The 23,194-nt window shown below is 40.4% G+C and overlaps 2 protein-coding genes across 9 annotated transcripts in view; one reads left to right on the top strand and one right to left on the bottom strand.

The window, feature by feature from the left end:
• akap9 (A kinase (PRKA) anchor protein 9) overlaps nucleotides 1-11,395 on the bottom strand; it is a 110,745-nt gene extending 99,350 nt beyond the window's left edge. For all 8 annotated transcript variants that reach the window (XM_036555448.1, XM_036555449.1, XM_036555450.1 and 5 more), the window contains exon 1: nucleotides 11,136-11,395. In XM_036555448.1, coding sequence (XP_036411341.1) covers nucleotides 11,136-11,183 — 48 coding nt within the window. In that variant the 5' untranslated portion in view covers nucleotides 11,184-11,395. The remainder of the gene's footprint in view (nucleotides 1-11,135) is intronic.
• A 4,016-nt stretch (nucleotides 11,396-15,411) lies between these two features.
• On the top strand, nucleotides 15,412-20,153 carry LOC118768857 (transcription termination factor 1, mitochondrial). The gene is made up of 2 exons (XM_036515814.1): nucleotides 15,412-15,688; nucleotides 18,500-20,153. The coding sequence occupies exon 2, from the start codon at nucleotides 18,534-18,536 to the stop codon at nucleotides 19,677-19,679; it is 1,146 nt and encodes a 381-aa protein (XP_036371707.1). The 5' UTR covers nucleotides 15,412-15,688; nucleotides 18,500-18,533; the 3' UTR covers nucleotides 19,680-20,153.
• The last annotated feature ends 3,041 nt before the right edge of the window (nucleotides 20,154-23,194 follow it).

The following is a 23,194-nucleotide window of genomic DNA, read 5'->3' as shown; positions in this document are numbered from 1 at the left end:
GCTGTGACTGGAGTGCACATATATATGAATATGTATACCAGGCATCTCCACGATTTCAGAAACCCTTCTCCATGCATCTTTTTTTATTTATATCTCTGTACATATCAAGAGACAAATTTTAGAGTATGGGGAAACCCGACACTGCCACGATAAGCTTCTTCTCCATGTTTGACTGGAACCGAAATGTTGGATCATTTGTTTCAACGTGTGTCACGCTGCCTTTGCCGTGTCGCATTGCTCAGTATTTGCATAAAACAGACCTCGAGTCTAGTCTATTTTAGCCCCACCTAGTTGGCTTTGCAACAGCCACTTGTCTCTGTAAATCACCAACTCTCATTGAAAATGAATGGCAGCCAGTCGCTTTGTCTCTCTCCTGTGTCATCCGTTTGACCGTAGGGTTAGCCACGGTGAACACTGAGAGGTCGCATCACAGTAAAAAAAAACTGATGTAACAGGTTTTCCTCTATGTGTTCGCAGGTCATTAAATGTTCAAAGTTAAACGAGAGAGCGATATGGGGGGGGGGCTTTGGGGCTAGTAATTGCCTTTAATACGACAGTTGTCAGAGCCCGTCTGTTTAATTCTCTGGCTATGTTTAACCATTTCGGAAATGAACCTAGAAAACCAGAAAAAATGCACATTTGTTACGACCATGATCGTTACTGTTTGTGTTTGTGTTTGTTCGTTTTCCCCGATGTATGTGTTTTGCTCCGGCTGCGTGCGTTGCGTTGTTTTACGTTTTCCCCAGGTCCGTCTCATCCCTTCCCTGAGGTGTGTCCTTCGCTGGGTGTCTCCTCCCCTCGCCCGTGATTGGAGCCTTCCCTCATTTCCTGGCTGGCCCGCTCCCTTCAAAGAGGCTCAGTTCGCGCAAGGGAGGAGACCACTTGTCGTTTCTGCATTTTGTGATTGTTAATTGTACATCGTTGTGCGTATGCTTAGGTTCTCGTCCTTGTGTATCTGTGAGTATTGCTTTTGGTCTTCGTGACACTGTGGTTGGGTGTGGGAAGTAGGGAGTCGATGCCATTTTCTTTTCCATCTCTTTTTCACGTTGGTTTCGTTAGGAAGGGAGAAAGGGAAGTTTTATTGTATCTTTTTTTTTGAGATTTATTTTGTTAGGTCAGTTAGTTTCCCTCTCTCGTTGGTTAGAGTGTGTTTTGTTTGTTATTTTGGCTTGTCGACTCCTGAGTTTGTGTTCCCTGTTACCCACTTTATTTCCCAGTGTTCGCGACTGTGGTCCCCCCCTTTTTTGTCCTGTTACGGTCTGACCCTAGACCGGGCCGTAACAATATTAGCCTAAAAGATCAATCCATAAATTTTACAAGTCGATATTGAATCAGAAGAATTTCAAAAAACGATTAATCGAAAAAACGATATTTTTGTACACCCCTACTTTTGTGCACAGAAAACAAAACAGATGATTCCTGATGTGCACTGAATTGACCGTTGTGCTTTTCATTTTGTGGACAAAAGTAATTCTGTCCACGTAATAGATGTCCTAGGCCAGCATTTATACTTTTGTGGCACAAAATGCAGAATGCGCTATACTATCATCATTCCGTGTCATCAAATGTATATTTTGTCCACTTAACTGTTTTGCTATGTTACTGAAGGTATGATGTGCACGAAAGGGATTTAGCACAATATATTCCATGACTCTGCAGTTACAGAAGGCATTCCGTCCACAAAAGCAAAGGCTGCTTGAACTTTCGTAGATATTAGCGTTTTGCTTAAGTACAAAATTAATTATGTTCATAGGCTATATTATTGAAGGTATGATGTGCATGAAAGGGCTTTGGTCCAATACATTCTGTGAGCCAGCAGTTTACAGAATGAATTATGTGTCATGAAATCGCACAGGAATAATCCCGTACACTAAAGCAAATGCTGGTTGAACTTTTGTAGAGAGAACTGTTTGTTACATTCATTTGGTCACTTACGAAATGCCGAAAACAAGAGGCCAAAACGATGACTCCACGGCACAGACATTTGAAGCTTCGTTCGAAAAAGGTTGGCTAAAATTCGAATGGCAAAAAATGTCATTCAATACAGCCCTAGTGTTATATAAATAAAGTATGATGAAAGTATATTATTATATAAATAAATTCCATTGTGGTTTTCTAACTTGAGTACACCTAAAGCAAAAGGCACTTGGCATGACCCATTCAAGGGTTCTTTAACCTTGATGTAAAGGGTGTTTTGCCGTCTAAGCTATTCTGAAACTGGCTTCATGTCTGTGCAGGTCTTGTGTCACTAAAAACTTGTTGAGTCTTGCTTAAAGTGCACCAGGAAAACAAGAGAGTGAAAATCATTGAATGATTAAAAATAGTGCTTTTAACACTGTGAATGAAATAACACAAGGTCTGCACTTTGCTAGCTAAGTAATGACAGTTATGTTGGGATGCCTGTTAGTGTTCTTCTCAGCCTAACTGGCTGTCACAGATTCCAAATTACCATCCACCCATTTAATGACAAAATCTCCAGCATTCTAGATCCACTGATGTGGTCAATTAAGGTTGACATTTTATATTTTAATTGCTATAAGTATACTTCTCCTCAGATGGTATGTTTGAGTCATCAGAAAGATTTCTTTGTGTCTCAGAAAGTGAAAAAGTACAGCGGCAAAAGAGATTGGTAAATCACCAGTGCACACATGAGATGCCACATAAAATGTGCAAAGATTTGTCCTAAAGCCTCAACCTCTGAGTTTAGCACTGCTGAAATGTATGTGAAAGCCCTGCAAAGCTCTTTGGGTCCAAGATTATTCTGAGCAGTGGCTACTAGGGATGTCACAAGAACCGATACTTTGGTACCAAGTCGATGCCAAAAATCTGAAAACATGACGGTACTTGTTTTTCTACAGTACCGTAGGTACCGGTGCTTCGGTACCAAGTCGACACCAAAATTCTGAAAACATGACGGTACTCGTTTTCATACAGTACTGTAGATACAGGGGATGCAGCTGCAGCGACTGCGCCGCCTTGACTCGTCGAAAACAGTAAGAGCCGTGTATGGAAGTAGCCTACTTTGCCTTCATCAGGGATTAATGATAAATTCGCAAAAACCAGTATGCAAACAGTGCCATGGAATTTTTCAGACGAAAGGAGGAAACACTTCCACATAGCGAAGCACCTCAAAGACAGACGTCCAGATTTATTCAAAGAATTCAAGGTGAGTGAGTTTCAATTCATGTTAACATTACATTAACAACGTATCCAAAGTGTTATCCTTATCCTGAAATACACGTTACTATTATTTTTGTTTGAGACAGATGGCATATTGCTGTGTAGCCAACTGTGTTCCATACAATGTTTGCAATAGCTAAACGCTAAAGGCTACTGTGTTTAGTCTAACGTAATGTAACCATAGCTATTAGTAGGCTACTGTCCTTACCATTCAGTCAGTGTCATCTGTCATCAAAATATAACGTTAGCAATTTAAATAAATATTTCCGAACTAATGATCTGTGACTATGTCAGTAAATTTAAACTAGGCCTACTGCTTGCACTCTGAGTATGTAGAGGTAGGTGTGTGTGTGTGTTAGTACATTGTGTGTGCAGCCTGATACAGCTACACCTGATAATGGAAATCTCAATTTTCCTTTCACAGTATCAGCCAGAGGAAGATGTTGACCAGGAGAGGCAGGAGCAAAGTTAACAAACACATACACAGCCAACCATATCAGAAGCTTTTCAGAGACACATATTATATTATATTATAATATATTATATTATAGTATTATATATAGGCCTCTTTATTACTTCCCTATTTCTTCGTGTCATGGCCAGGTACTGAAATGCTGTGCCATCATAAAAAGTTGATTGTTTGTAATTAAGCACAGTATTGTTTGTTTTAAATACTTGAAGGCTACACGCCACTGTACTTTTTTGTAATGTTAATAGTTCTTTCTTTGTATTTATTACTTGAAAGCTACATGGCACTGTTGTTTTTTTTGTAATGTTCAAATGTTTTTAATAAAGGAATGTATGTTGAAGTACATAGGATTTATTGTTTTGTTTTTTTTTTTTACCGTGGTATCGAATTAGGTATCGAATCAGACATTCCTAGTGGCTACCATACCTGCTGCATCCTAACTGCAGGAAAAGGATGATTCTTTTAAACACACATTTTGAATGATTTTTATTATAATTTCTTATTATTATTTTAGAAATACAATATATGGACAAAAGTATTTGGCCACACCTGTTTTTCAGGGTTTGAGCTATGCCCCTTGTGACGGAGTGCTGTCACTACGGTTGAGTATGTGCTCTGACTGCCATACCAACAAGCCTGGCTCTTTGGCGTCACGGTCAAAGTCGCATGTTTGGCACCCCGTAGACCCGGGTTCGAGGCTGGGTGGGGTGACTGCTCTCGCCCTTCCCTACAAATGGTGTCAGCAGTGGGATGGCTGGCTGCGGGGCCATCGGAGGCGTGCCCAGTGTGTGAGCTGTATGAGGGACCCCCAGGTTAGGTTGACCCCGGTGTGAAGGACCCCAGAGATGGATGAAGCACCGGTGAGTGGGGCACCCTGGGATGGAAGAAGTATGGCAGGGGAATGTGTGAGGGACGCCACGGTGCGTGAAGCGCATGGGTGTGCTTCCCGAAGGGGAAGGCGGTGTGACGGAGTGCCGTCACCACAGTTGAGTTTGCGCTCTGACTGCCACACCAACAAGCCTTGCTCTTTGGCATCGCGGTTAAAGTCGCATGGTTGGTACCCCGGGTTCGAGGCTGGGTGGGGTGACTGCTCTCGCCCCTCCCTACACACATCTTGTTCCATCCGTACTTGCAGTACTTGTTTGGGTGCCTCTTCTTGCTCTGGGTCTGACTCTGGCTCAATCATATAGGGTTGCACCGCTCCGTCTCCTCCAGCAGCCATCTCTCGCTCAAAGTTTCTAGAACGTTCCGCTCTATGCTCTTGCTCAGGAGTCATGCTCAACGGTCGCCATGGTAGCTTGGAAAAGTACCAGCGTGGGTACACCCCGCTGAAGTTGGGGGTGTGGTTATCAGGGGCTCATTATCATAATACGGAAGTAGCGCTCAAAAGCTGCCATTCTAGACAGTGCTGTTTTTGCAAGGTAAAGATAGTGCCGTGGTGCTTTATCCTCGTGATATTTTGACCAAAAAATGTCACAGCTCTCTTATAAAGACCTCAGGGAACTGCGTCAACTTGTGTAAAAACAGGTAAAAAATGTCACCTTTAAGGAACTACACCCATGTGCTCCTCAAATTAAAAGATTTTGGTATACAGCCATGCGTCGCTTAACGTCCACGATGCATTCTGTGAAATAGGACGTTATGTGATTTGGACGTTGTGTGAACACCATACTATATACTTAGCAAATCTATATGGAATAGGCACGAGATTGGATGCTGCCGTTTAGAAGCATACACTGTTATACGGCAAACTTTTTAATTGTAAGTATGCAAAGTTCACATTGAAACAATGATAGACAATACAGTACAGTACATACATAAGACATTAGCATAGGCGTTTATTATGACTATCAAGACATATGTATTATATGGTATACTATGTACTGTACCATTATATGCCTGGCAGCGCAGTCACTTTATTTCCATGAGACATAAAATAGACATGTTGCATGCAGGAAGTATTGCCTTCACTACGTCCGGGTACATCCGCTACATCCCGTTCTGCGGTCGAGATTTTTAAACTTTATTATAACCTTATGGGATTACGGACGTATATGCGAACGGACGTTGTACGAATGGACGTTAAGCGGCGCATGACTGTACAAGCCTTTGGCCTTTTCTTTAGTGATTTTCACAATTTGTTTTCAGTGACTCTGCATTTGTAAATTTGTGTTCCCTTTAGAGCGTTTTAAACATCTCTCCAAATATGGAAACCTGCTATATAGTATTTCATATCTCATTCCTATCGAATCCATATTGAATTGAATCAAATCGGATTGAATTGAATCATTAGCTTGTGAATCCGAATCGGGGCATCTGTGCCAATACCCAGCCCTACACAAAAGTATGTGCTCTCCAATATTTCATGGACACAATGCTAACGTGTTTGTGTCTTTCGTGGACAAAACGCATTACGGTGTTACAAGGTTTCGTAATGAATGTATGCGTTTTGTACCACAGAAGGCATTCTGTCTATGAAAAAAGGTCTGTTACACTTGGCGTCCCACAGTTTATTGGCAAAATTAAGTAAGCCACTTTAACATTTAAATTTCTTGTATTACAGTAGCAATAACCTTAAAACTGCAACTGAGCACCCATCCTAATAATTGAATGCTTAATTTCACAATCGAATGCCAATTTAATGAACAAAGCTTCAAAGCTTCGAATTTTTCATTACAGCCCTATATAAAACACTCAAGTAGATTTGCAAAAACAATTCAAAAAGAGCTATCACATCTTACTTATGTACACAGTCTTAGTGTTTGAGTTTATGTTTAAGTATACGCCTTTAGCATGTGAGGACAGGATTAACTGCACAGTTGTTTAACTGGATGAAATGATTCATTGGTAAGGTGCTTTTTAAAAGCAGGAGCCATCACTCACTGACATAAGCTACAGTGAGTATTCTGGGGAAATGGCAAAGAGAGTACAGAGAGAAACATTATCTGCAAACCATGTGCTTAAGACATGACATGAACATACTGGAATAATCAGCATCACAGAAAGACCACATAAGAGCTGTTCGATTCTGAGCTGTAGAGTTTCTGGGAGACATCATTAAACATCTGACAGTCCAACAATATCAACATTTTGACAACAGTAAATATTTCAACAAAACATAGCCAATTGGTGCCAACCCCAACAATCTATGCATGGTTATATTTAGAATTCACAAATGAACAGCAGGACCTAAGTAACTTTTACCTCTCCACAGGCCACAAAAGACTTATTTTTTGAGTACGCTGTATTAAGTGTCCTGTGCCAACTAATGTAACAAGGGGAATATGGGTAGTTAAATATCCTTCTTCTCAGAATACTTCACTACCGGCAAGAGGAAGTGCTAAAGGGCTTCCTGCCTGGCTAAAAGCTGGCTTTCCTAGCCCATCTTAGCTGTATGAGAATCTTTCTAATGCTACGCACAATGGAGGTCAGCATTTCAACTGATGGAGTTTCAAGGACTCAGGCTCATGTGTTGCTTCTCTGCTACCTACATACACTTCCACTGCAATGTCTGTAAATAAATGAATGGTACTGCTTGCAATATAATGGTTGCTCACTGGCATGGGGAGAAATTCTGACACTGGTTTAGAAACACCAAACAGCAGAACGCAGCAAAAAGAAAGATTGTGCTCTAGAACAAGATCAAGCCCTCCCTGCCAACTGGAAGCAGCCCTGAAGCAGAGGCACCGATGAATATACATAGGATATTCACACGTGCTTAGCCTTCACCTCAGCTCTGGGCCAGTCCACTACCACGTCTGGGGTTGGCCCATATCGTCACCCCTTGCTCATTTGCTGAAATCCCTTGCTTTAGCTCTGGTATAGCTATGCTAAGCTAAGAAGTGTCAACAACTGCAGCTATAATGTTGTGGGATTGCCAGAGAATTTCTAACATGGAGAATGATTTCTTTTGCAAAATTCTTTTGGTAAATCAAATAACTAAAAATGTCCTTATCATTTAAGAAAATAGTCTGTACTCACCTGCACAAGCTGCATAAAATTATAAAATGCTTGCTATTGTACATTCACTGTCATATTCTTATTTCTGCACTGTTGTGATCACTCATTCACTAGCATCTTTTACGCACAATACAGTAACAGCACATTTTACATAAAACATGAGCCATTTGTTGTAATTTAGGGCTGATTATATGTATCTTGGAGCTAAAGCTGCTTTCCCCACTTTTCCTTGGAAAATGATTTAATGTGTCCAATAGTACATACAGACAGTGTGTGATGGCATGATGTCTATACTACAATCACATACTAATGAATCTAACACTCTTTTGTATCTTTTGTATTTGGGGGATGTTGTATTTGATTCCACTGGTTCTGTTTCTGTACGTATCCCACAGGTATTACCTCAGTGACCTTGCAGTGCACAGCCAGCTCAGCATTCTGTGCCTCATTAGTTCTAACTTGCATAGAGATTGGTTATTCTTTTTGGATTGTGATGCACACCAATTGCACAAATGATTGTGATGCATCTGTAACCTGTTACAGGTGAAATTTTTGTGCAAAATGTGCTCAGTATTTGGGCACAGTCAGGGAGAAACGTGTTATGAGTAGGGCTGTGACGATAACCGCAATACCGCGGTCATGAGATGCCTACCGCGGGGCTGAGCTCATTACCGCAATTATTTATTTATTTTAGGGCTGTCAACATTGACGCGATTAATCTGGAAACTTTAACGCGTTAATGTTTTAACGCAAATTAATCAGATTATCAAGTTTGACCGCAACTTCCTTCCTAATTCCAGCGTGGATATTTACCTGGCTGAATTACAGAAAGGCGTGGAAAACGCAGATGTGCTGAACGGCAAATTTCTTTTTAACCCTTTCGCATGCAACTTATTTGTTATGGTATGTAGCGCGCATGTTACCTTATATGGTTCGTTATGTTTTCATTTGCGTTATTAAGTTTCTTACAGATTTCAGTTAGCATTTGCTATATTTTTAGAGTTAAATCGCTGTTTCCTCAAAGCTAAAATTAGCTAGAATTTCTCCAATCTAGTGTTCTAATCGCACCAGTTTTTATGCGCTAAACAGCTAATCACAACGGTGTGACAGTAAGCGCCAAAGGGTTAAAACGAAATTTGCCGTTCAGCACATCTGCATTTGCCACGTAAAATAAAAAGACCGTAAAATAAAGAATGAGTACATTTCGATTTTTTTGCAGCACTTTATACAATAGATAGATTTATACAATAGATATACTTTATACAATAGATAGCCTACCGACATCATGAATGTTCTATTATGCTGCATGTTTAAAAACCATTAGCCTAATGTTCCCTTACCATCTTCTTATTTGTCATTTGATTTGAAAAATAATTAAAACTGTTTAAATGTGGCTACATATAGCCTACCTGTTCATGCTGCTTCAGACGCCATCATTGTATAGCCTACAGAATTATGTGAATTAAAATATAAAATATTAAAATGTTAAATGTAAAAATGCTAAAATTTCAAATATTTGTAAGTTTGCAATCACTTTCTAAATTGTAATCAGCCTTCCCAAGAATTTTGCAGAAAAATAAACAAGTTGTTCATGTGCAAACGTTATGGGTTGGCTTTTTGTGTAGGGCAGGGGTCGGAGGGCGGCGCCGGGGGGCGGGGGCGGTAAACCGCTAAATCGCGGTAATTTGTTGCTTTATTACAGCAGGAAGAAAAAATCATTACCGTCACAGCCCTAGTTATGAGGGGAAGAAACAGCTCAGGACTGAATAGGCAAGGGTGGTGGAGACATATCAGACAGTGATCATACTGCTCTGATTACTGCATCAGAGCACTATGATAGGTTGAAATGGCTGATCGATTGAGAGCCAATGATAGGTGCGCTCATGATGAGAGTGATGAGGCCGCCTCACACCTTCCCCACAGGCTGACTCTCACACACATTGTTTAAGTGTCATTTAAACAGCAATCTGTTCAGTTTAGTACATACATATTCAGTTTAACCATTCCAATTGCAGCCTGCACAGTTTTTTTAAACCAATGCTGTTTACAACTCTTCAGCTAAAGAATAACTCTAAAGTTTACCTACTACCATTTAGTCCAAATGTATCACACACATCAGAAACATCCTAGGGTAAAAAGGACTGAATGTTCCTTGAATAGATTATCACAAAAGTACTCTAAGATCACAAAACATACATTTTGTAAAAGTCCTATCGAGAATAACAATACAAGCTGGTTGTTTAACTCTGAAAGGAGTAGAGGATCAGTAAGATATTCAAAGCCTACAAAACTATCAAAATACCAATAACAAATCAGTAAAAGAATATTTACCACCAATCACAATAATTATTTTATAAGCATTCAATGTAGACTTATTAAGTGCATCCCCTGTCATGTTTCATAAGTAATTTTAGCATCAGATTGTAAGAAGATTCAAAACAAAAAAACAATCATTATGAACATAACAGAAAGCCCTCCTGAACTGTACTTTGCATGCAACCAAAGACATACCAAGCCATGGCACTGTGCATTGCAGTGTAAGCTTGTCAAGGGATTTAGGGGAAGACATCTGCAAATGTTGCTTACATGGTTTGATCACCTTTGTGTGGGAAGACTTATAGGGCGAGCTTGAATTGCTTTCCTTCTTCCCAGCCACATTATATTTTTAGGTTCTCCATGGTGAAGTGTTTGCACTATTTTTAAACTATCTCTCATATGACTACCTCCCGTAACGTTACTATAAAGCAAATTCCACTGTAATGTAGCCTTTGAAGCTACCCTTTTGAACGATCACATTCTGTGTTTGGAAATTGCAAAGCCGAACGTGCAAGTCCACTTTCATTTTGGGGACACAAAAGCAGACACTGTAGAACCGGCTAAATGCAATGGTATATACCGTATAACAATGAACATTCTTAATGGCTTTATAATTACTATAATTAACTTCAATATCTGACGGCTTGTCTTTGATTACTTTTCTTCAGTAACGTGATAAACCTTGTATGGGGAATTTGTCCTGGTTTCATTATCAGTAGATAACTAGTTAAATAAACTGGAAGCTTGAGGGAACGGCCAGTATGAGAGTAGTTACAGAATCTACACCATTAGCTGAGCTGCTATGGGCAGGGCTTGGAAATCCTGTCCCACTGGAATCCTTACATTTTTTACATGTGCAATCAATAATCGACGGTTACTTCCCGGCATGAACAAGGTTGGTACAAGTAATTTTATTTAGGGGACAGCAAGGAGTAGAATCTTTAAATCAACACTGCTATCGTATAACCAAGAAAACAAACTACCTAACTAGCTAGTTAGCACCAATATTAGGACGAAAATTTAAGGACGACAGCGAAGTGCCTAAGTAATAGCTGACACAGGGACAAGAGGGGCTATGGAGCAGCTGGTCATTTCACCAAATGCTACCAGCTGACGGCAGGTGGTGTAGAAACAACTTCTACACTACTACAGGCTACACAGTTTGAGGAGAGCATAGAAAGTGATCATTTATATCATAATTCATATCTACCTTTGCTTTACCGGCCTCCAGTTTCTTCTGTCTCTCTTCGTCTTCCATTACCGTTGTTCCTACACCCAAGAAAAAAAGACAAGGGCCTCATGCGAAGTGTCAATGGAAAGGAGGCAAGTCTACAAACTAAACAACTGCATGTTAAAATTTAACGACTGTATGTTGGGCCTCTGTTCGATGCGCTTTCCACGAACGTGGAGTTGACATTCCTACACCAGCCGTCTCATGGGCGCCATGTTATCCACGTAAACATGGGACGGTTCATGATGACGCCACCAAAGTGCCAGTCTTGGTCACGCCCCTGAAAACATGCGCCTGCGCAGAGGTGGCAGGTTACACAAGGCCAGGCTGGTATAATGTAAATAATGTATTGATACAGCACCAGTCAAAAGTTTGGACACACCCGATTAAGATAATGAGAAATATGCATTCAAAAACATTTTGATCTAAAGAAAACCTTTGACTGGTACTGTATATCCAACAAATTCAGACATTTGTGTATAGTCAATTTAGCATTGGTTATCTGTCAATTCCTGATTTAAACACTAAACAACAAGTGTATAATAAGGTTGTTAATGGAAGTTAATGCTATTCTGCTATGGAGAAGTGGAGAGTAACATTACCAGAGTAACATGCACAGTACCAGTCAAAAGTTTGGACATGCCTTTCTTTCTTTATTTTTACTATTTTCCACATTTTAGAATAATAGACATCAAAACTATGAAACAATATGAATGGAATTATGCAGTGACCAAAAAAGTGATAAACAAATCAAAACCATCTATTTTTTTAGATTCTTCAAAACCACCAAAAATATTTTTTAATTAAAATGTTTTTTGGAAAGAAAGTCAAACGTAGGCAATTTCACTGTTTATATCTGTCTAAGAAACAAATTTCAAGTTAAGAAACTCTTAAGCGAATGTGAGAGGATTACAAGCCTAATATCACTAAAAGAATTGAAATTTGGGTGCACAACAAGTTATGATTATTATGAAAACAATATTGAAATATCTGAGTGTCTTATGATGATTCATGCTGTGATTTCTAATGGGTTTTTAAGTTAAAACCTTAAATGCTTTGAGGATGCAATTCTGTGACACAGAGATGCCCTTTGAAAGTCTGTAAATATATTACATACCAGCAGGAGGCAGAGGCCGATGGCTTCTGGTTACCGGAGCAGAGCAGCTTATAGTCTGGCATATTTTAAATTCCACCCATCGCTGCTTCGACATAATTCCTTATTTCCCCAAAGCTGTTCAAACCTATGTGTATTCTTTTCTTTATGGTTTGTGTGGTTCCCGTGGCAGATCTCCAGACCATCTGAAAGTTTAGGTTCTGAATAATTGATGCAAAAGGAGTACTATGTCAGCTACACTAACTCAAGGGTATCAATAAACATGTGGCAAAGGCAAATTAGTTCATTGCTCATCAGTATGCATTTTATTCATCCAATTGTAAATCCAATTGTAAAAGTACACTGCAACAAATGCATTTATGGACTGATTTTGAGAAACTTCTGCTTTCACCAGCTATTCTTATTCCTACAGATTCCTACATCTGTAATATTCCTTCCTCTGTGGCTCAGAAGGAGAGAGGACACTGATAAACACTGTGCAAAATTCCTTCTGTTAGACATTCTGCCCTCCAGAATATTGATAGACACTCTGGGTGCATAGATTATGATAAACTAATCTAATCTAAATAGCTAAACTTGAGTGATTTTTTTTACCGCAATACAGAGCAATCTGAAGAACGTTCGTAACGGTTTTTTAAAGAATGTTCATCCAACTAAGGTTCTGAACAGTTATTTTTAGAATGTTCACTTAGCATTGTTGTGGCTAACATTTTGGCACCCCATATTAAGTCTATGGCATTTCATCACAGTTTCTTCAGATCTGTAAATGTTAATTCAAAAACTACATTACACAAAAACATGACTTAGAAAAGGCATGAGCCACCCTAAATACATTGTGAGTCAGAAAGGAGTAGGTTAACAATTTAATGTATAATAGTACAATAATTTGAAATTAAAATGGTCCCAGTATTTCCATGGCATAAATGTGTTGCGCTGGTTGCTTTCTGTCTCGCTCCCCATCCCCATAGATTTTCCATTAAATGGAAAAAAAAGAAAAAGAAAAAAGAAATTAAATGAAAGAAATCCAATGTAATCCCTTCAGTAATCTAAATATTTTGAAAATATAACTAATTTGATTACCAACAATTTAAATGGTAACTGTAACGGAAAACAGTTGCTCATGTTTTGTATTTTAAATATGTAACGCCGTTACATGTATTCCGTTACTCCATTATATAAACATGTACAAAACAGTTTGTTTTATTTCATGGGTATGTCATGCTGGATAAAGCACACCTCATCACAGCTATTGTTTACTATTTTCATTAACTGGAAAGAAATGGTCTTTGGCTTAAGAAGGACGTGAGGGTTTGTTTGAAACTCTCAAGCACGATTGCTTCCAAAAGCAAAGAACACTCTGACCTGATTCCTGTTGGATTAGTGCCAACAATTTCCAATTTACAGGTGCAAAAGAAATCCATTTAAATAATGAAGATACCCCAGTGCACTTTTAAAAATGTATGAGTAAAGAATTCATCCAGGAACACATGAACCCCAATACTCTTTTTCAGTCAAACATTATGCTCTAGTCCATGGAACAGAGGAGGACAGCCAGCAGCAGGCCTATAGTCAGCTAGGTGCTGTGCTGCCCAAAAAAAAAAAAAAAAACATGTGACCTATTGTGTCAAAATCACCCAATGACACGACCTTTTGAATGGGACTGAAAATAAGAGGCGATGGACAACACATAAATGAACACACTGTTGCATACTTTTGTAATTTAGACATGTACTACATTTACATGTACAAGTTGGACATTTTGAAATCATAGTTATTCATCTAATGTAAACATCTGCATTGTCATGGGATGTCAATGTGTAGTCTTTTAGACATGTGAAGACTGGTCGGATTTTGATTCGTTTTAGTTTTCAGAAGCTGCGCACAATGCAGCGGTCCCTCCATGTATGTATGCTGGCCACGTTCCGTCTGATAAAGGCCCTCACGGTTCAGACAGGGTCTCGTTAACTAGCATGGATGCAACCGATAACAATAGCACTTGTGTTTTATAGGGTAGTGGCCGGGTAGCCAATGTAACCAACCAACCTATGACAAACACTGAAATTCACAATATTTCTACGAAAATGCGAAGCCCCTTTAAAACGTTTATTGCATTTAGGCTGTTCTGTGCATTTACTAATATAACATAGTTACATGATATTTACAACTCAGCTAACAATACGATGAATATCGTACACAAGCGGAGAGCCTTGAAATACTATGGCGCCATCTTGTGTTTGGTTTATTAAAATGCCACATTCAATTCGTGAACGTACGTCACCTCCGCAGCAGCAGAGGTCCTCATCGGAAATCAGACCAGCGGATAGACGCTGCAGCGTGGGGCTGAACGCGGAAATGATTTTGTCTCCCCGCAAGGTAAGTACAGAAGTGATGCGGTATGCAGTGCCTTTTACTAGTGCTATGATAGTGACTATAACAATGTTTGTGTGATGAATAAAACATGGGTAGGGTTATATTTTGGTCCTTCGGCTCTTTATTAGATCTTAGCGGTATGGTCAAATTGACCTCTTACTTGTGGTCAGAACGCAAAAACACGACAAAGGTTGATTGCTGGCTGGCTCACTGCTAGTTTCTGTGTAGACTATGGAACTGGTAGGAGAGATGACACCGGCTGATAAACCTTGATGCCCTGTAGTTTGGACCTGTTTTTGAATTTTTTACAATTTACAATTTGGTATTTCGCAGAGGCCTTTAACCCAAAGCGACTTACAATTAGTGCATCAACCAGGTTTTGCTAACTATCTCATTAGCAAAAGATCGCAGTAGGAATGCAAATTAATAATTTAATTTTTACTTAGTTACCATACACGCCACTTTAGATACGAATCAGTCAACAGCTGATTCTTTTGTTTGATTACATTACCTACATAGGCAAGCCAGCAAGATTGGGAAATTATGGTTAAAACGCTCTCTGTAGAAAGCAGCTAACGATGCTTAATCTCTCTGTAGAAAGCAGCTAAAGATGCCTAATATAATGAGACTAAGCGGCATGTAGCCATATAATGTGTTAGAGTTGTGCGCATATTTTGCTTTTTTACATAGTACAGGAAGGGCTTAGCTCAAAGCCTGATATTTTTTCTTTTGAATGTACCCTTTTATTTAATAATTCTGTGTTCATGAAAATCCTAAATTTGGAAGTCTTTCCTGTCGACAGTATTTCCAGTCTGTGTGAAGGCGCATCAAGCCCTTAGTTTTGTTCAGAGTTTGTGGTCTTTCAGAGCTGCGCCTGAAAACGCCTCGTTTGCCGTTTTTGAAGGTCTGACTGCGTTTATTAGTGTGAAAATGTTGTAGGTGAAAACAACAAAACATCATTTACTTTAAGGTACTATTCCTTGTTCAACAGGAAGCTTAAATCTGCTGATGAAAACGTGGAGGGGATCAAAACAGCCCACTGCTCTGGGTACATATTCATTGTTTTTCTGTCGTTCTCTTCAACGCTCACCTGCTACAGTCTAATAATATTTCCAGAGAATGCATTTATGATTGACAGATAATAACAGCAGAGTTATTATAAGAATGTCTCCTAGGATGTTCAGTTCTTGGAACGCAGTTGGCTTTGATGGGCAGGGCAGCGAGGTAGCAGGACTGGAGAACGGGATGAGACGCTTGGGCTATAGCTCCGGACAGGAGCCCGGAGCAGGGATAGGAAGCAAACAGAAAACAGTGGTTAGTGGATGATAAGAATGGCAGGGATGTAGAACAGAGAGGCAGGAGAGGAGGGGCAGAGAAAAGGTGTGCAACAAGGAAAGACCCCGGCAGGCTAACATTATGGCAGCATACCTAGGGGACGGGAGGCAAGGGACTGGCATAGTCATGAGGGCGACCCTAAGACAGTCAACACCAGATCACGGCACAGGGTCCATGAAAGCAATGACCACTTAGTCCACCAGAGACTCTATGATCCACGCCAGCACCAGGCCATGTCCCTCAGCTGAAGGATTTACTATATAGATATGTTTTGAGCCTAGACTTAAAGGTGGAGAGAGAGTCTGTTCCCCGAATCTCGGAGGGTAAGCTGTTCCACAGGAGAGGGGCTTGATAGGAAAAGGCTCTACCGCCTACAGTAGTTTTGCCCACTCTTGGAATGGTGAGAAGCCCGGCATTTTGGGAGCAAAGGGCTCTCTGCGGAAGATATGGGTGAAGTTTGCATGAAGGAATGCACACGCCTGTTGTCTGTGTGCCCCATGTGACAAGACGAAACACAAACAAGTGCAGCCTCTGTCACTGATATGCTCAGCATTCCAAGGACACCACAATGACAATATGTTTTTGTTTTGATCTCTCAAAAACAGGAATACTAAAAGCACCAGTATTGCCCCTTTTCCACCAATGCATTTCGAGGGCCAGTTTGGAGCTCTCAATCTCTAATCTCAAACCCGTTCTTCACGTTTCGACAGCCAAAGAACCGGCTCTCGGCCAGGAAAACTGGTTCAAGAGTGGCACCAACAGTTTGCTGGTCTAGAACAAAGAACTGCTACGTCAGGGGCTGGGGGTGGGATTATTATTAGTGTAGCGTCTAGTCTGCCTAAAAAGAAGAAAAACCAGTTTCATATTTCAAGTGTGTTGCCTTGTTGCCAGTCAGCTATGTATTTCTTAGCTGTTTAGCGAGCTACTAATTTCTCACATCAATGTTACGAACGTAACATTAATGGCTAACTAGCTAGCTGTTGGTCAGCTAACATTAGCCAAGCAAGCATAGCTACTAATTTCTCACATCAATGCTACATTCAACGTTCGTATCATTGATGTGAGAAATTAGTAGCTATGCTTGCTTGGCTAATGTTAGCTGACCAACAGCTAGCTAGCCAGCTACCGTAACCTTGGTAACAGTAGCTAATGTTAGCATGCTACATTCTAACATTGCCATTGACTCACCTACCAATGTCATTTAACTTTTGGCTTCACAAAAGGCTAACATTGTATAAAGTGTAGTGGACAAATTTGTTTTTTAAAGCACTGTTCTCTTGCTTTTATTGTTGTTGTTTGTTCCCGCTAGCTTGCAGTGGTGGCTGCAAGCTAGCGAAACACTATGCTCGCGAAACACCGCAGAACTGTCTGAAATTTGTGTGCTATTGTGAAAGCTACAGCATGAGATTGTTTAATTAACAAGGATGGCAATTTGAATAATTAAGTGGCAACTAATCCCAAAGCTTTCTCTTAAATGTTTCACATTATAGCTTTCTTGTATTACAAAATTCAAATTACAGAACAGAGCTAGATTTAGTTAAATCAATTTAAATTACTGAGAATAAACTTTTAGGCTAGGTTGAGTGCAATGAACAATAACATTTAGAACACAGACCTCACAAAGGCTGTGTTGTGTCATGAGCATTTCACGTAATTTAAATCGATAAATGCCATCCTTGTTAATTAATTTCATGTTGTAGCTTTCGCAAGCACACAAACTACAGACAATCTGCAGTACTGGTGTTTTGCGAGCATAATCATTTACTCTATTCACGCGATTGGTGTCGACTGTTCTGTGAATTATTTGGTTTATTGTTAATCAAGGAGGATAAAGGGGAACAGGCTGAAAGTAATGATAGATTTAAAGGTAGTGTTTGGGCTTCCTCTGTTTCCAGCTCACCAGCCACCACTGCTCGCTTGGCGCTAGCAGGAAAGCAGAGACATATACAGTGACGTAATGACGTGGCTGTATGGTGGCTCTCTTGCCCGTGGAAAAGCAAACCCGTACTTAGAAGGTTTGCAAGATGAAGCAACTCCGAACTGGCCCTAGCACCAGCCCAGAACTAGCAGAACAGTTCGCGTTGGTGGAAAAGGGGTATCAGTGAGCCGCATTGTACTGTATTTGAACTGTAGTGTACTGTATTTTCCAAAATGACATAAAATTAATAAATAAACAGCTATCCATATTACATCATTTGAGTGTAATGAGTGCATAAGTAAAATTATTAAGACCTTGAATATTCAAAAGCCAAGGTGCTTTCATAGGTGGCTGGGGTTCATGTGTATTAGCCCAGCATAAATAGCAGTGTAGCATAGTGGTAAGGAGCTGGCCTTGTAACCAAAAGGTTGTCAGTTCAATTCCCTAGTGGGGCACTGCTTATGTACCCTTGGGCAAGGAACATAACCCATATGGATGAAACTTAAAAACTGTAACCTGTGTAAGTCATTCTGGATAAGCGCGCCTGCTAACTTTCCTCAAACAGTTGGACATGGATGTTTAATGTTGCTTTTTGTTTCGCTTTAGGCACGTAGGTGTTTTCCATGTGTTGGACTTACACATGATGGCAATGTTGTGCATACCTGCTCTGCTGTACTTTGCTAGAAGCTCAAACACAGCACTGCTGAAGCAGCGGGACTTCTTGTTGCTGCCACATTTTACACAAGTGCTCAGCTCCAGGCCTGGGGGCAAGAGACTCAACAAGGGCCCAGAGAACAAGTCCTTGGTGGAGAACCTGGCCACGATGGGAGTGGACGTGGTGATGGCCCGGCGGCGGCAGCCAGGCGTCCTGAGGAAGGCCGTCACCAACGAGATAGGCCTGGCCCACTTCCTGCAGAGCAAAGGGGCGAGCCGCAGTGCAGTGGCCGGGATCATCTCTCGCTTCCCGCGCTCTATCACGCGCACCGAGGCGCACCTGGAAGAGCGCTGGGCACTGTGGAGGAGTATCTTCAGGACTGACAGCGAGATTGTCAAAATCCTGGAGCGCTCGCCCGAGTCATTCTTCCGCTCCAGCGACAATGCCAACCTGGAGAAGAACATCCTGTTTCTGGGCTCCCTGGGCCTGGGCAGCAGGGAACTACACCGCTTGCTCACCACGGCACCCCGTACCTTCTCCAACAGTGTGGAGCTCAACCGGCAGGTCGTGGAGCTGCTCCAGGACCTGTGTGTCAGCCTGGGTGGGGACAAGCCCGAGCAGTTTGCCAAGGCCATCATCTCCAAGAACCTATACATCCTGATCCGCAGTACCACGCGCATCAAGGCCAATGTGGCCTTCCTGAGGAAGGAGCTGCATCTGAGCGACGGCGAGCTTCTGAGTCTGCTGCACGGCCATGGTGCCGACGTCCTGGGCCTCTCCACCGAGCACCTCAAGAGGAACCTCTCCAGTGTCCTAGAGAAGCTCAAGTCTCTCAGCTGCCAGAAGAGTGATGTTAAAAAGCTCATCATCAGCCACGCGCCAGTGCTGCTTGTCTCTCCAAACAACCTAAACAGTAAGCTGGACTGTCTGGTTGAAGGAGGGGTGCATATCAGACAGATACTGGAAAAGCCAAAGATCCTGGACTTTAGTGTGGAGAACATAAAGACACGCTTAGCAGAGCTGAATGAGATTGGCTACGACTTCAAAAAGAATGGGATTTCTATTTTAGACTCCAGTCGGAAGCGTTTCGAAGCAAAGTTGGAGCGTCTTACTGCTTCAATAGAGGAGTAAATGAATGCTGTGCTTCAAAATAAATACACATATTTGCTATACTCACTGTGACAATTGAAGAAATTTTCTTTTATACTGTGACACTCAATGAAGTCATAATATAAAACCAGGTCAGACTTGTGGTGTGACAGATTATACTACACCTTATGCAAGTAAGTGATCCAGGCCATTCACATGAGACAGGCCAACTTAAAGGAACAGTGTTTGAGAGTGCCAATAAAACAATAATTAAATTCTAACTTAGGGAGCCGCAACTGAGAATATCCGTGAAAGGTACTGCATTTATATTCATTTTTCGCTTTTTTAACCCAACTTTATTAGTAGTCGCCAGTTACACATTTCAGCTTGTCACCACCACAGTGACACCCTCTGAACCCTTGGAGGAGCATGGGGCAGGGTACATGCAATGCTCCAATACGTGTGCCTATGGCACTACAAGTCCCACAGTGCACAAGGAGCCATCGGAAGATAGCTGCCAAGACTGGGTCAGTTCTGAAGTGAACTGAGAATTCCTGATAAATTCCAAATCAATTCATGAATTTGAATTTGAAATGAAAAAGGTGACAGGATATGGAATTTGAATGAAAGTGAAAATTATACTTTGATGTCACAAAATTGGGGAAACATACTAGTTTGCTAATACTGACAAATAATTTTGTATGTTGTCTATGATAATTTGTTGCAGTGTTGTTAGATACTGGAAAATACATGCATGGATTCTTTTTCAACATGGCTGCAGTCATGGCCAGATTGCAAGGGGAACTTCAATTTGCCAGACTACATCTGAATGACAATATCTCATGGTCTTTGTATTTAAGCAAAAAGGGTGACTCCATCACTGCCTTAATGAGAAGTCTCAGTAAGGAGGTATTATTCATTTTAATATATTAAAATAAATGAGCTGATGGTAATAAATTGATGAATTTATACTATTTAATGTTTACTTTAAATGTTATTTCCATTTACATATAATTCTTTTTGTTTGTTTATTCATGGGTACCTTTATGGATATGTTCAATTCTCTATGCAGTAGATGTTTTTTTAGCATGAAGCCCTCCAGCAGAGGAGGTAGCATGTTCCACATTTGATCTATATTTAATCCATGGTCAGTGGATGCCATTGGAATTAAGGCACTCAGCACTTGGTTTGCAGTTCTGTAAATGCTTTGTGAGAAGGGCCCTAAATTAACTACTGTTTTAATTCGTTATTTCATGTATTTTTTTAATTATTGCTGGATGAAATGAGTTTTTGCAATGTCTTCTACAATGATGTGATTATTTAACTATCAGCAATTTATAGTTGTATTAAACATATTCTTTTACAAGGCGGAATAATTTTTGCAGAATGAGAATTTAAATTGGTCACAGCATTTTAGGTGTAACAAACATTACCCCACTAAGGCAAGGGAACCTCCACTCACATCACACCTCTCCCATGGGTACAGGAACATTGCAGCCATGTCAAACTAGTGTTTGACAAACCTGGGCCAGCGGGCTGAGCCTGTGCTTGAAACAGGGATCTAGGCCTTTTGGAAGCCCAGCTACTGCATTTTTAATGCAGCAGTAACATTGCTGGTAAATAATCATTGTTTAGGAAGAGCCAGGTTGGGTTTATAAAGGTGTAGGTCTCGTGTTTCTTCATCCCCGGATCTGGGAGTCTGAAGGACTGACAAGAATCTGTTGTGAATTAGCAGAAGTTAACTTACTTGCATTCAGTATAACCATTTTCAATCCAAAAACAGAAAAGCAAGTCCTGCTTGGCTGGGGCCTTTAAGTACTGGAATGATTGGGAATGTAGGAGCTGGGAGTTGAGGTTGTGGTGTTGTAGATAGTAAACACATGGGGTCACTGTTGGTCAGGTTCTACTTGACATTTTATCTCCACAGTGTCTCCTGGCAGTAGCATTGCTATTGCCAGCACATTTACTGTGACAAGGCAGAAAACTGAACTGGTTATCAGTAGGTACACTGATACTGAAATGATCTGCCCCCTGATAAATCCAGTAGATGCACATTTATATTGTTTATGTTCTTTAATTCTGTCTTTAATTTTTAGAAATTCATTGTACAAAGTTTCCAAGCATTTTCTTGCTTTAAGTTCTACAAAACAGAAGGGCATTTCATATCATTAATTCAGTGGGACAGAGTTTATACTCCAGTGTCTCCAATTACTTTAACCTTTATTTTGCTGTATTTCACATTTTCTTTTATTAACACAAGGTGTTAATTCAAAGTGTAAGCTTTGAATTGACAATTCATTAAATCCGCCACCGCTGAAAAAATATTCAAATTTCACATGATTTAGAACAACCACACACCTAATGGGTTTTCCCATTAGATATGGAACACATATCACAAGAAAGAGCGGAACCAAAGCTTTGTAATGATGCTAGGCTATTTGTGCATATCGAAGTAACCACGTTATGAAGACAGATCAAACTTCTGCAAAGTAATATCTTTACTAATTTCTTCACCCATTTTCACACTCCTGCTTCTCGGTTGAATAAGTCAAGAACTCCCTTCCGCATATCAAAATATACAGCAGAACTTACCATTTCCTGCTAGTTGTTTCTCTGTGCGACAAAGCATTGTCGAGTAACATACAATTATTTATTTACTTATTCATTTACTTACCCGCCCCCGCCCCCAGGCTTCGTTATAGCTACTCTTTGTATGAGCAATATTACCGGACATTTTGACCGGCAGGTTTTTAATTTATCGGTTTTTTATAAATTTTACCAGGCAAAAACCGGTAATTACCGGATAACAGAAACCCTGATATCTATATGAACAAAGTGAACTTGAATTACAGAATTAACGACTTAAGGTGATTTATAGCCAATTTTGATGTGAAATGTACAATTGAACTGATTACCAACATTATTATCAATAAGTTAATATACTGATTGAAGATGGCATATCACACAGGATTCATTTAAGTAATTCAGCTTTCTTTCAAGATTCCAACCTCATGATCTGAAAAGCAGTGGGGTTAGACAGGCCTATGTGAGACCCAGAATAACAGTACTGAATGAATGGAAGTGCATCATTCATCATGTCACCCACCCACAGATGACACCAGAAATAGAACAGGAGGTACATGTTGACTTTCTGAGATCATAGCGCATCTACAGTCACCCTTGAACAGGTGAACACTACTTCCTGGCTCCACAGAACGCAGCGTTTGCACTTCCTCTTACCACAGCCTCAGAGCAGAAGAATAGTGCAGAGTAACAAATGTGAGGGAAACAATACCTGAAATTTATATATTCCTCCGGTGCTCTTATTTAGACTAAAAAATGGTCATTGTCTACAGCATATTAGAGGGTACCAGACCAGAATAGCAGGCAACAGGTCAGTGACAGAGTGAAAAGGGTGATATAAGCATCCAAACCAAGCCTTTCTGAAAATATACAAAGTGCTGAAAATAACAATAAAGCTTTCTCAGACCATAGATATACACTATATGGACAAAAGTATTCAGATGCCTGACCATTACATTGTAATGACATTGTAT

Source organism: Megalops cyprinoides, chromosome 21 (genome assembly GCF_013368585.1).
Source record: "Megalops cyprinoides isolate fMegCyp1 chromosome 21, fMegCyp1.pri, whole genome shotgun sequence".
NCBI lineage: Eukaryota > Metazoa > Chordata > Actinopteri > Elopiformes > Megalopidae > Megalops > Megalops cyprinoides.
This window is presented reverse-complemented; position numbering and strand designations above follow the sequence as displayed.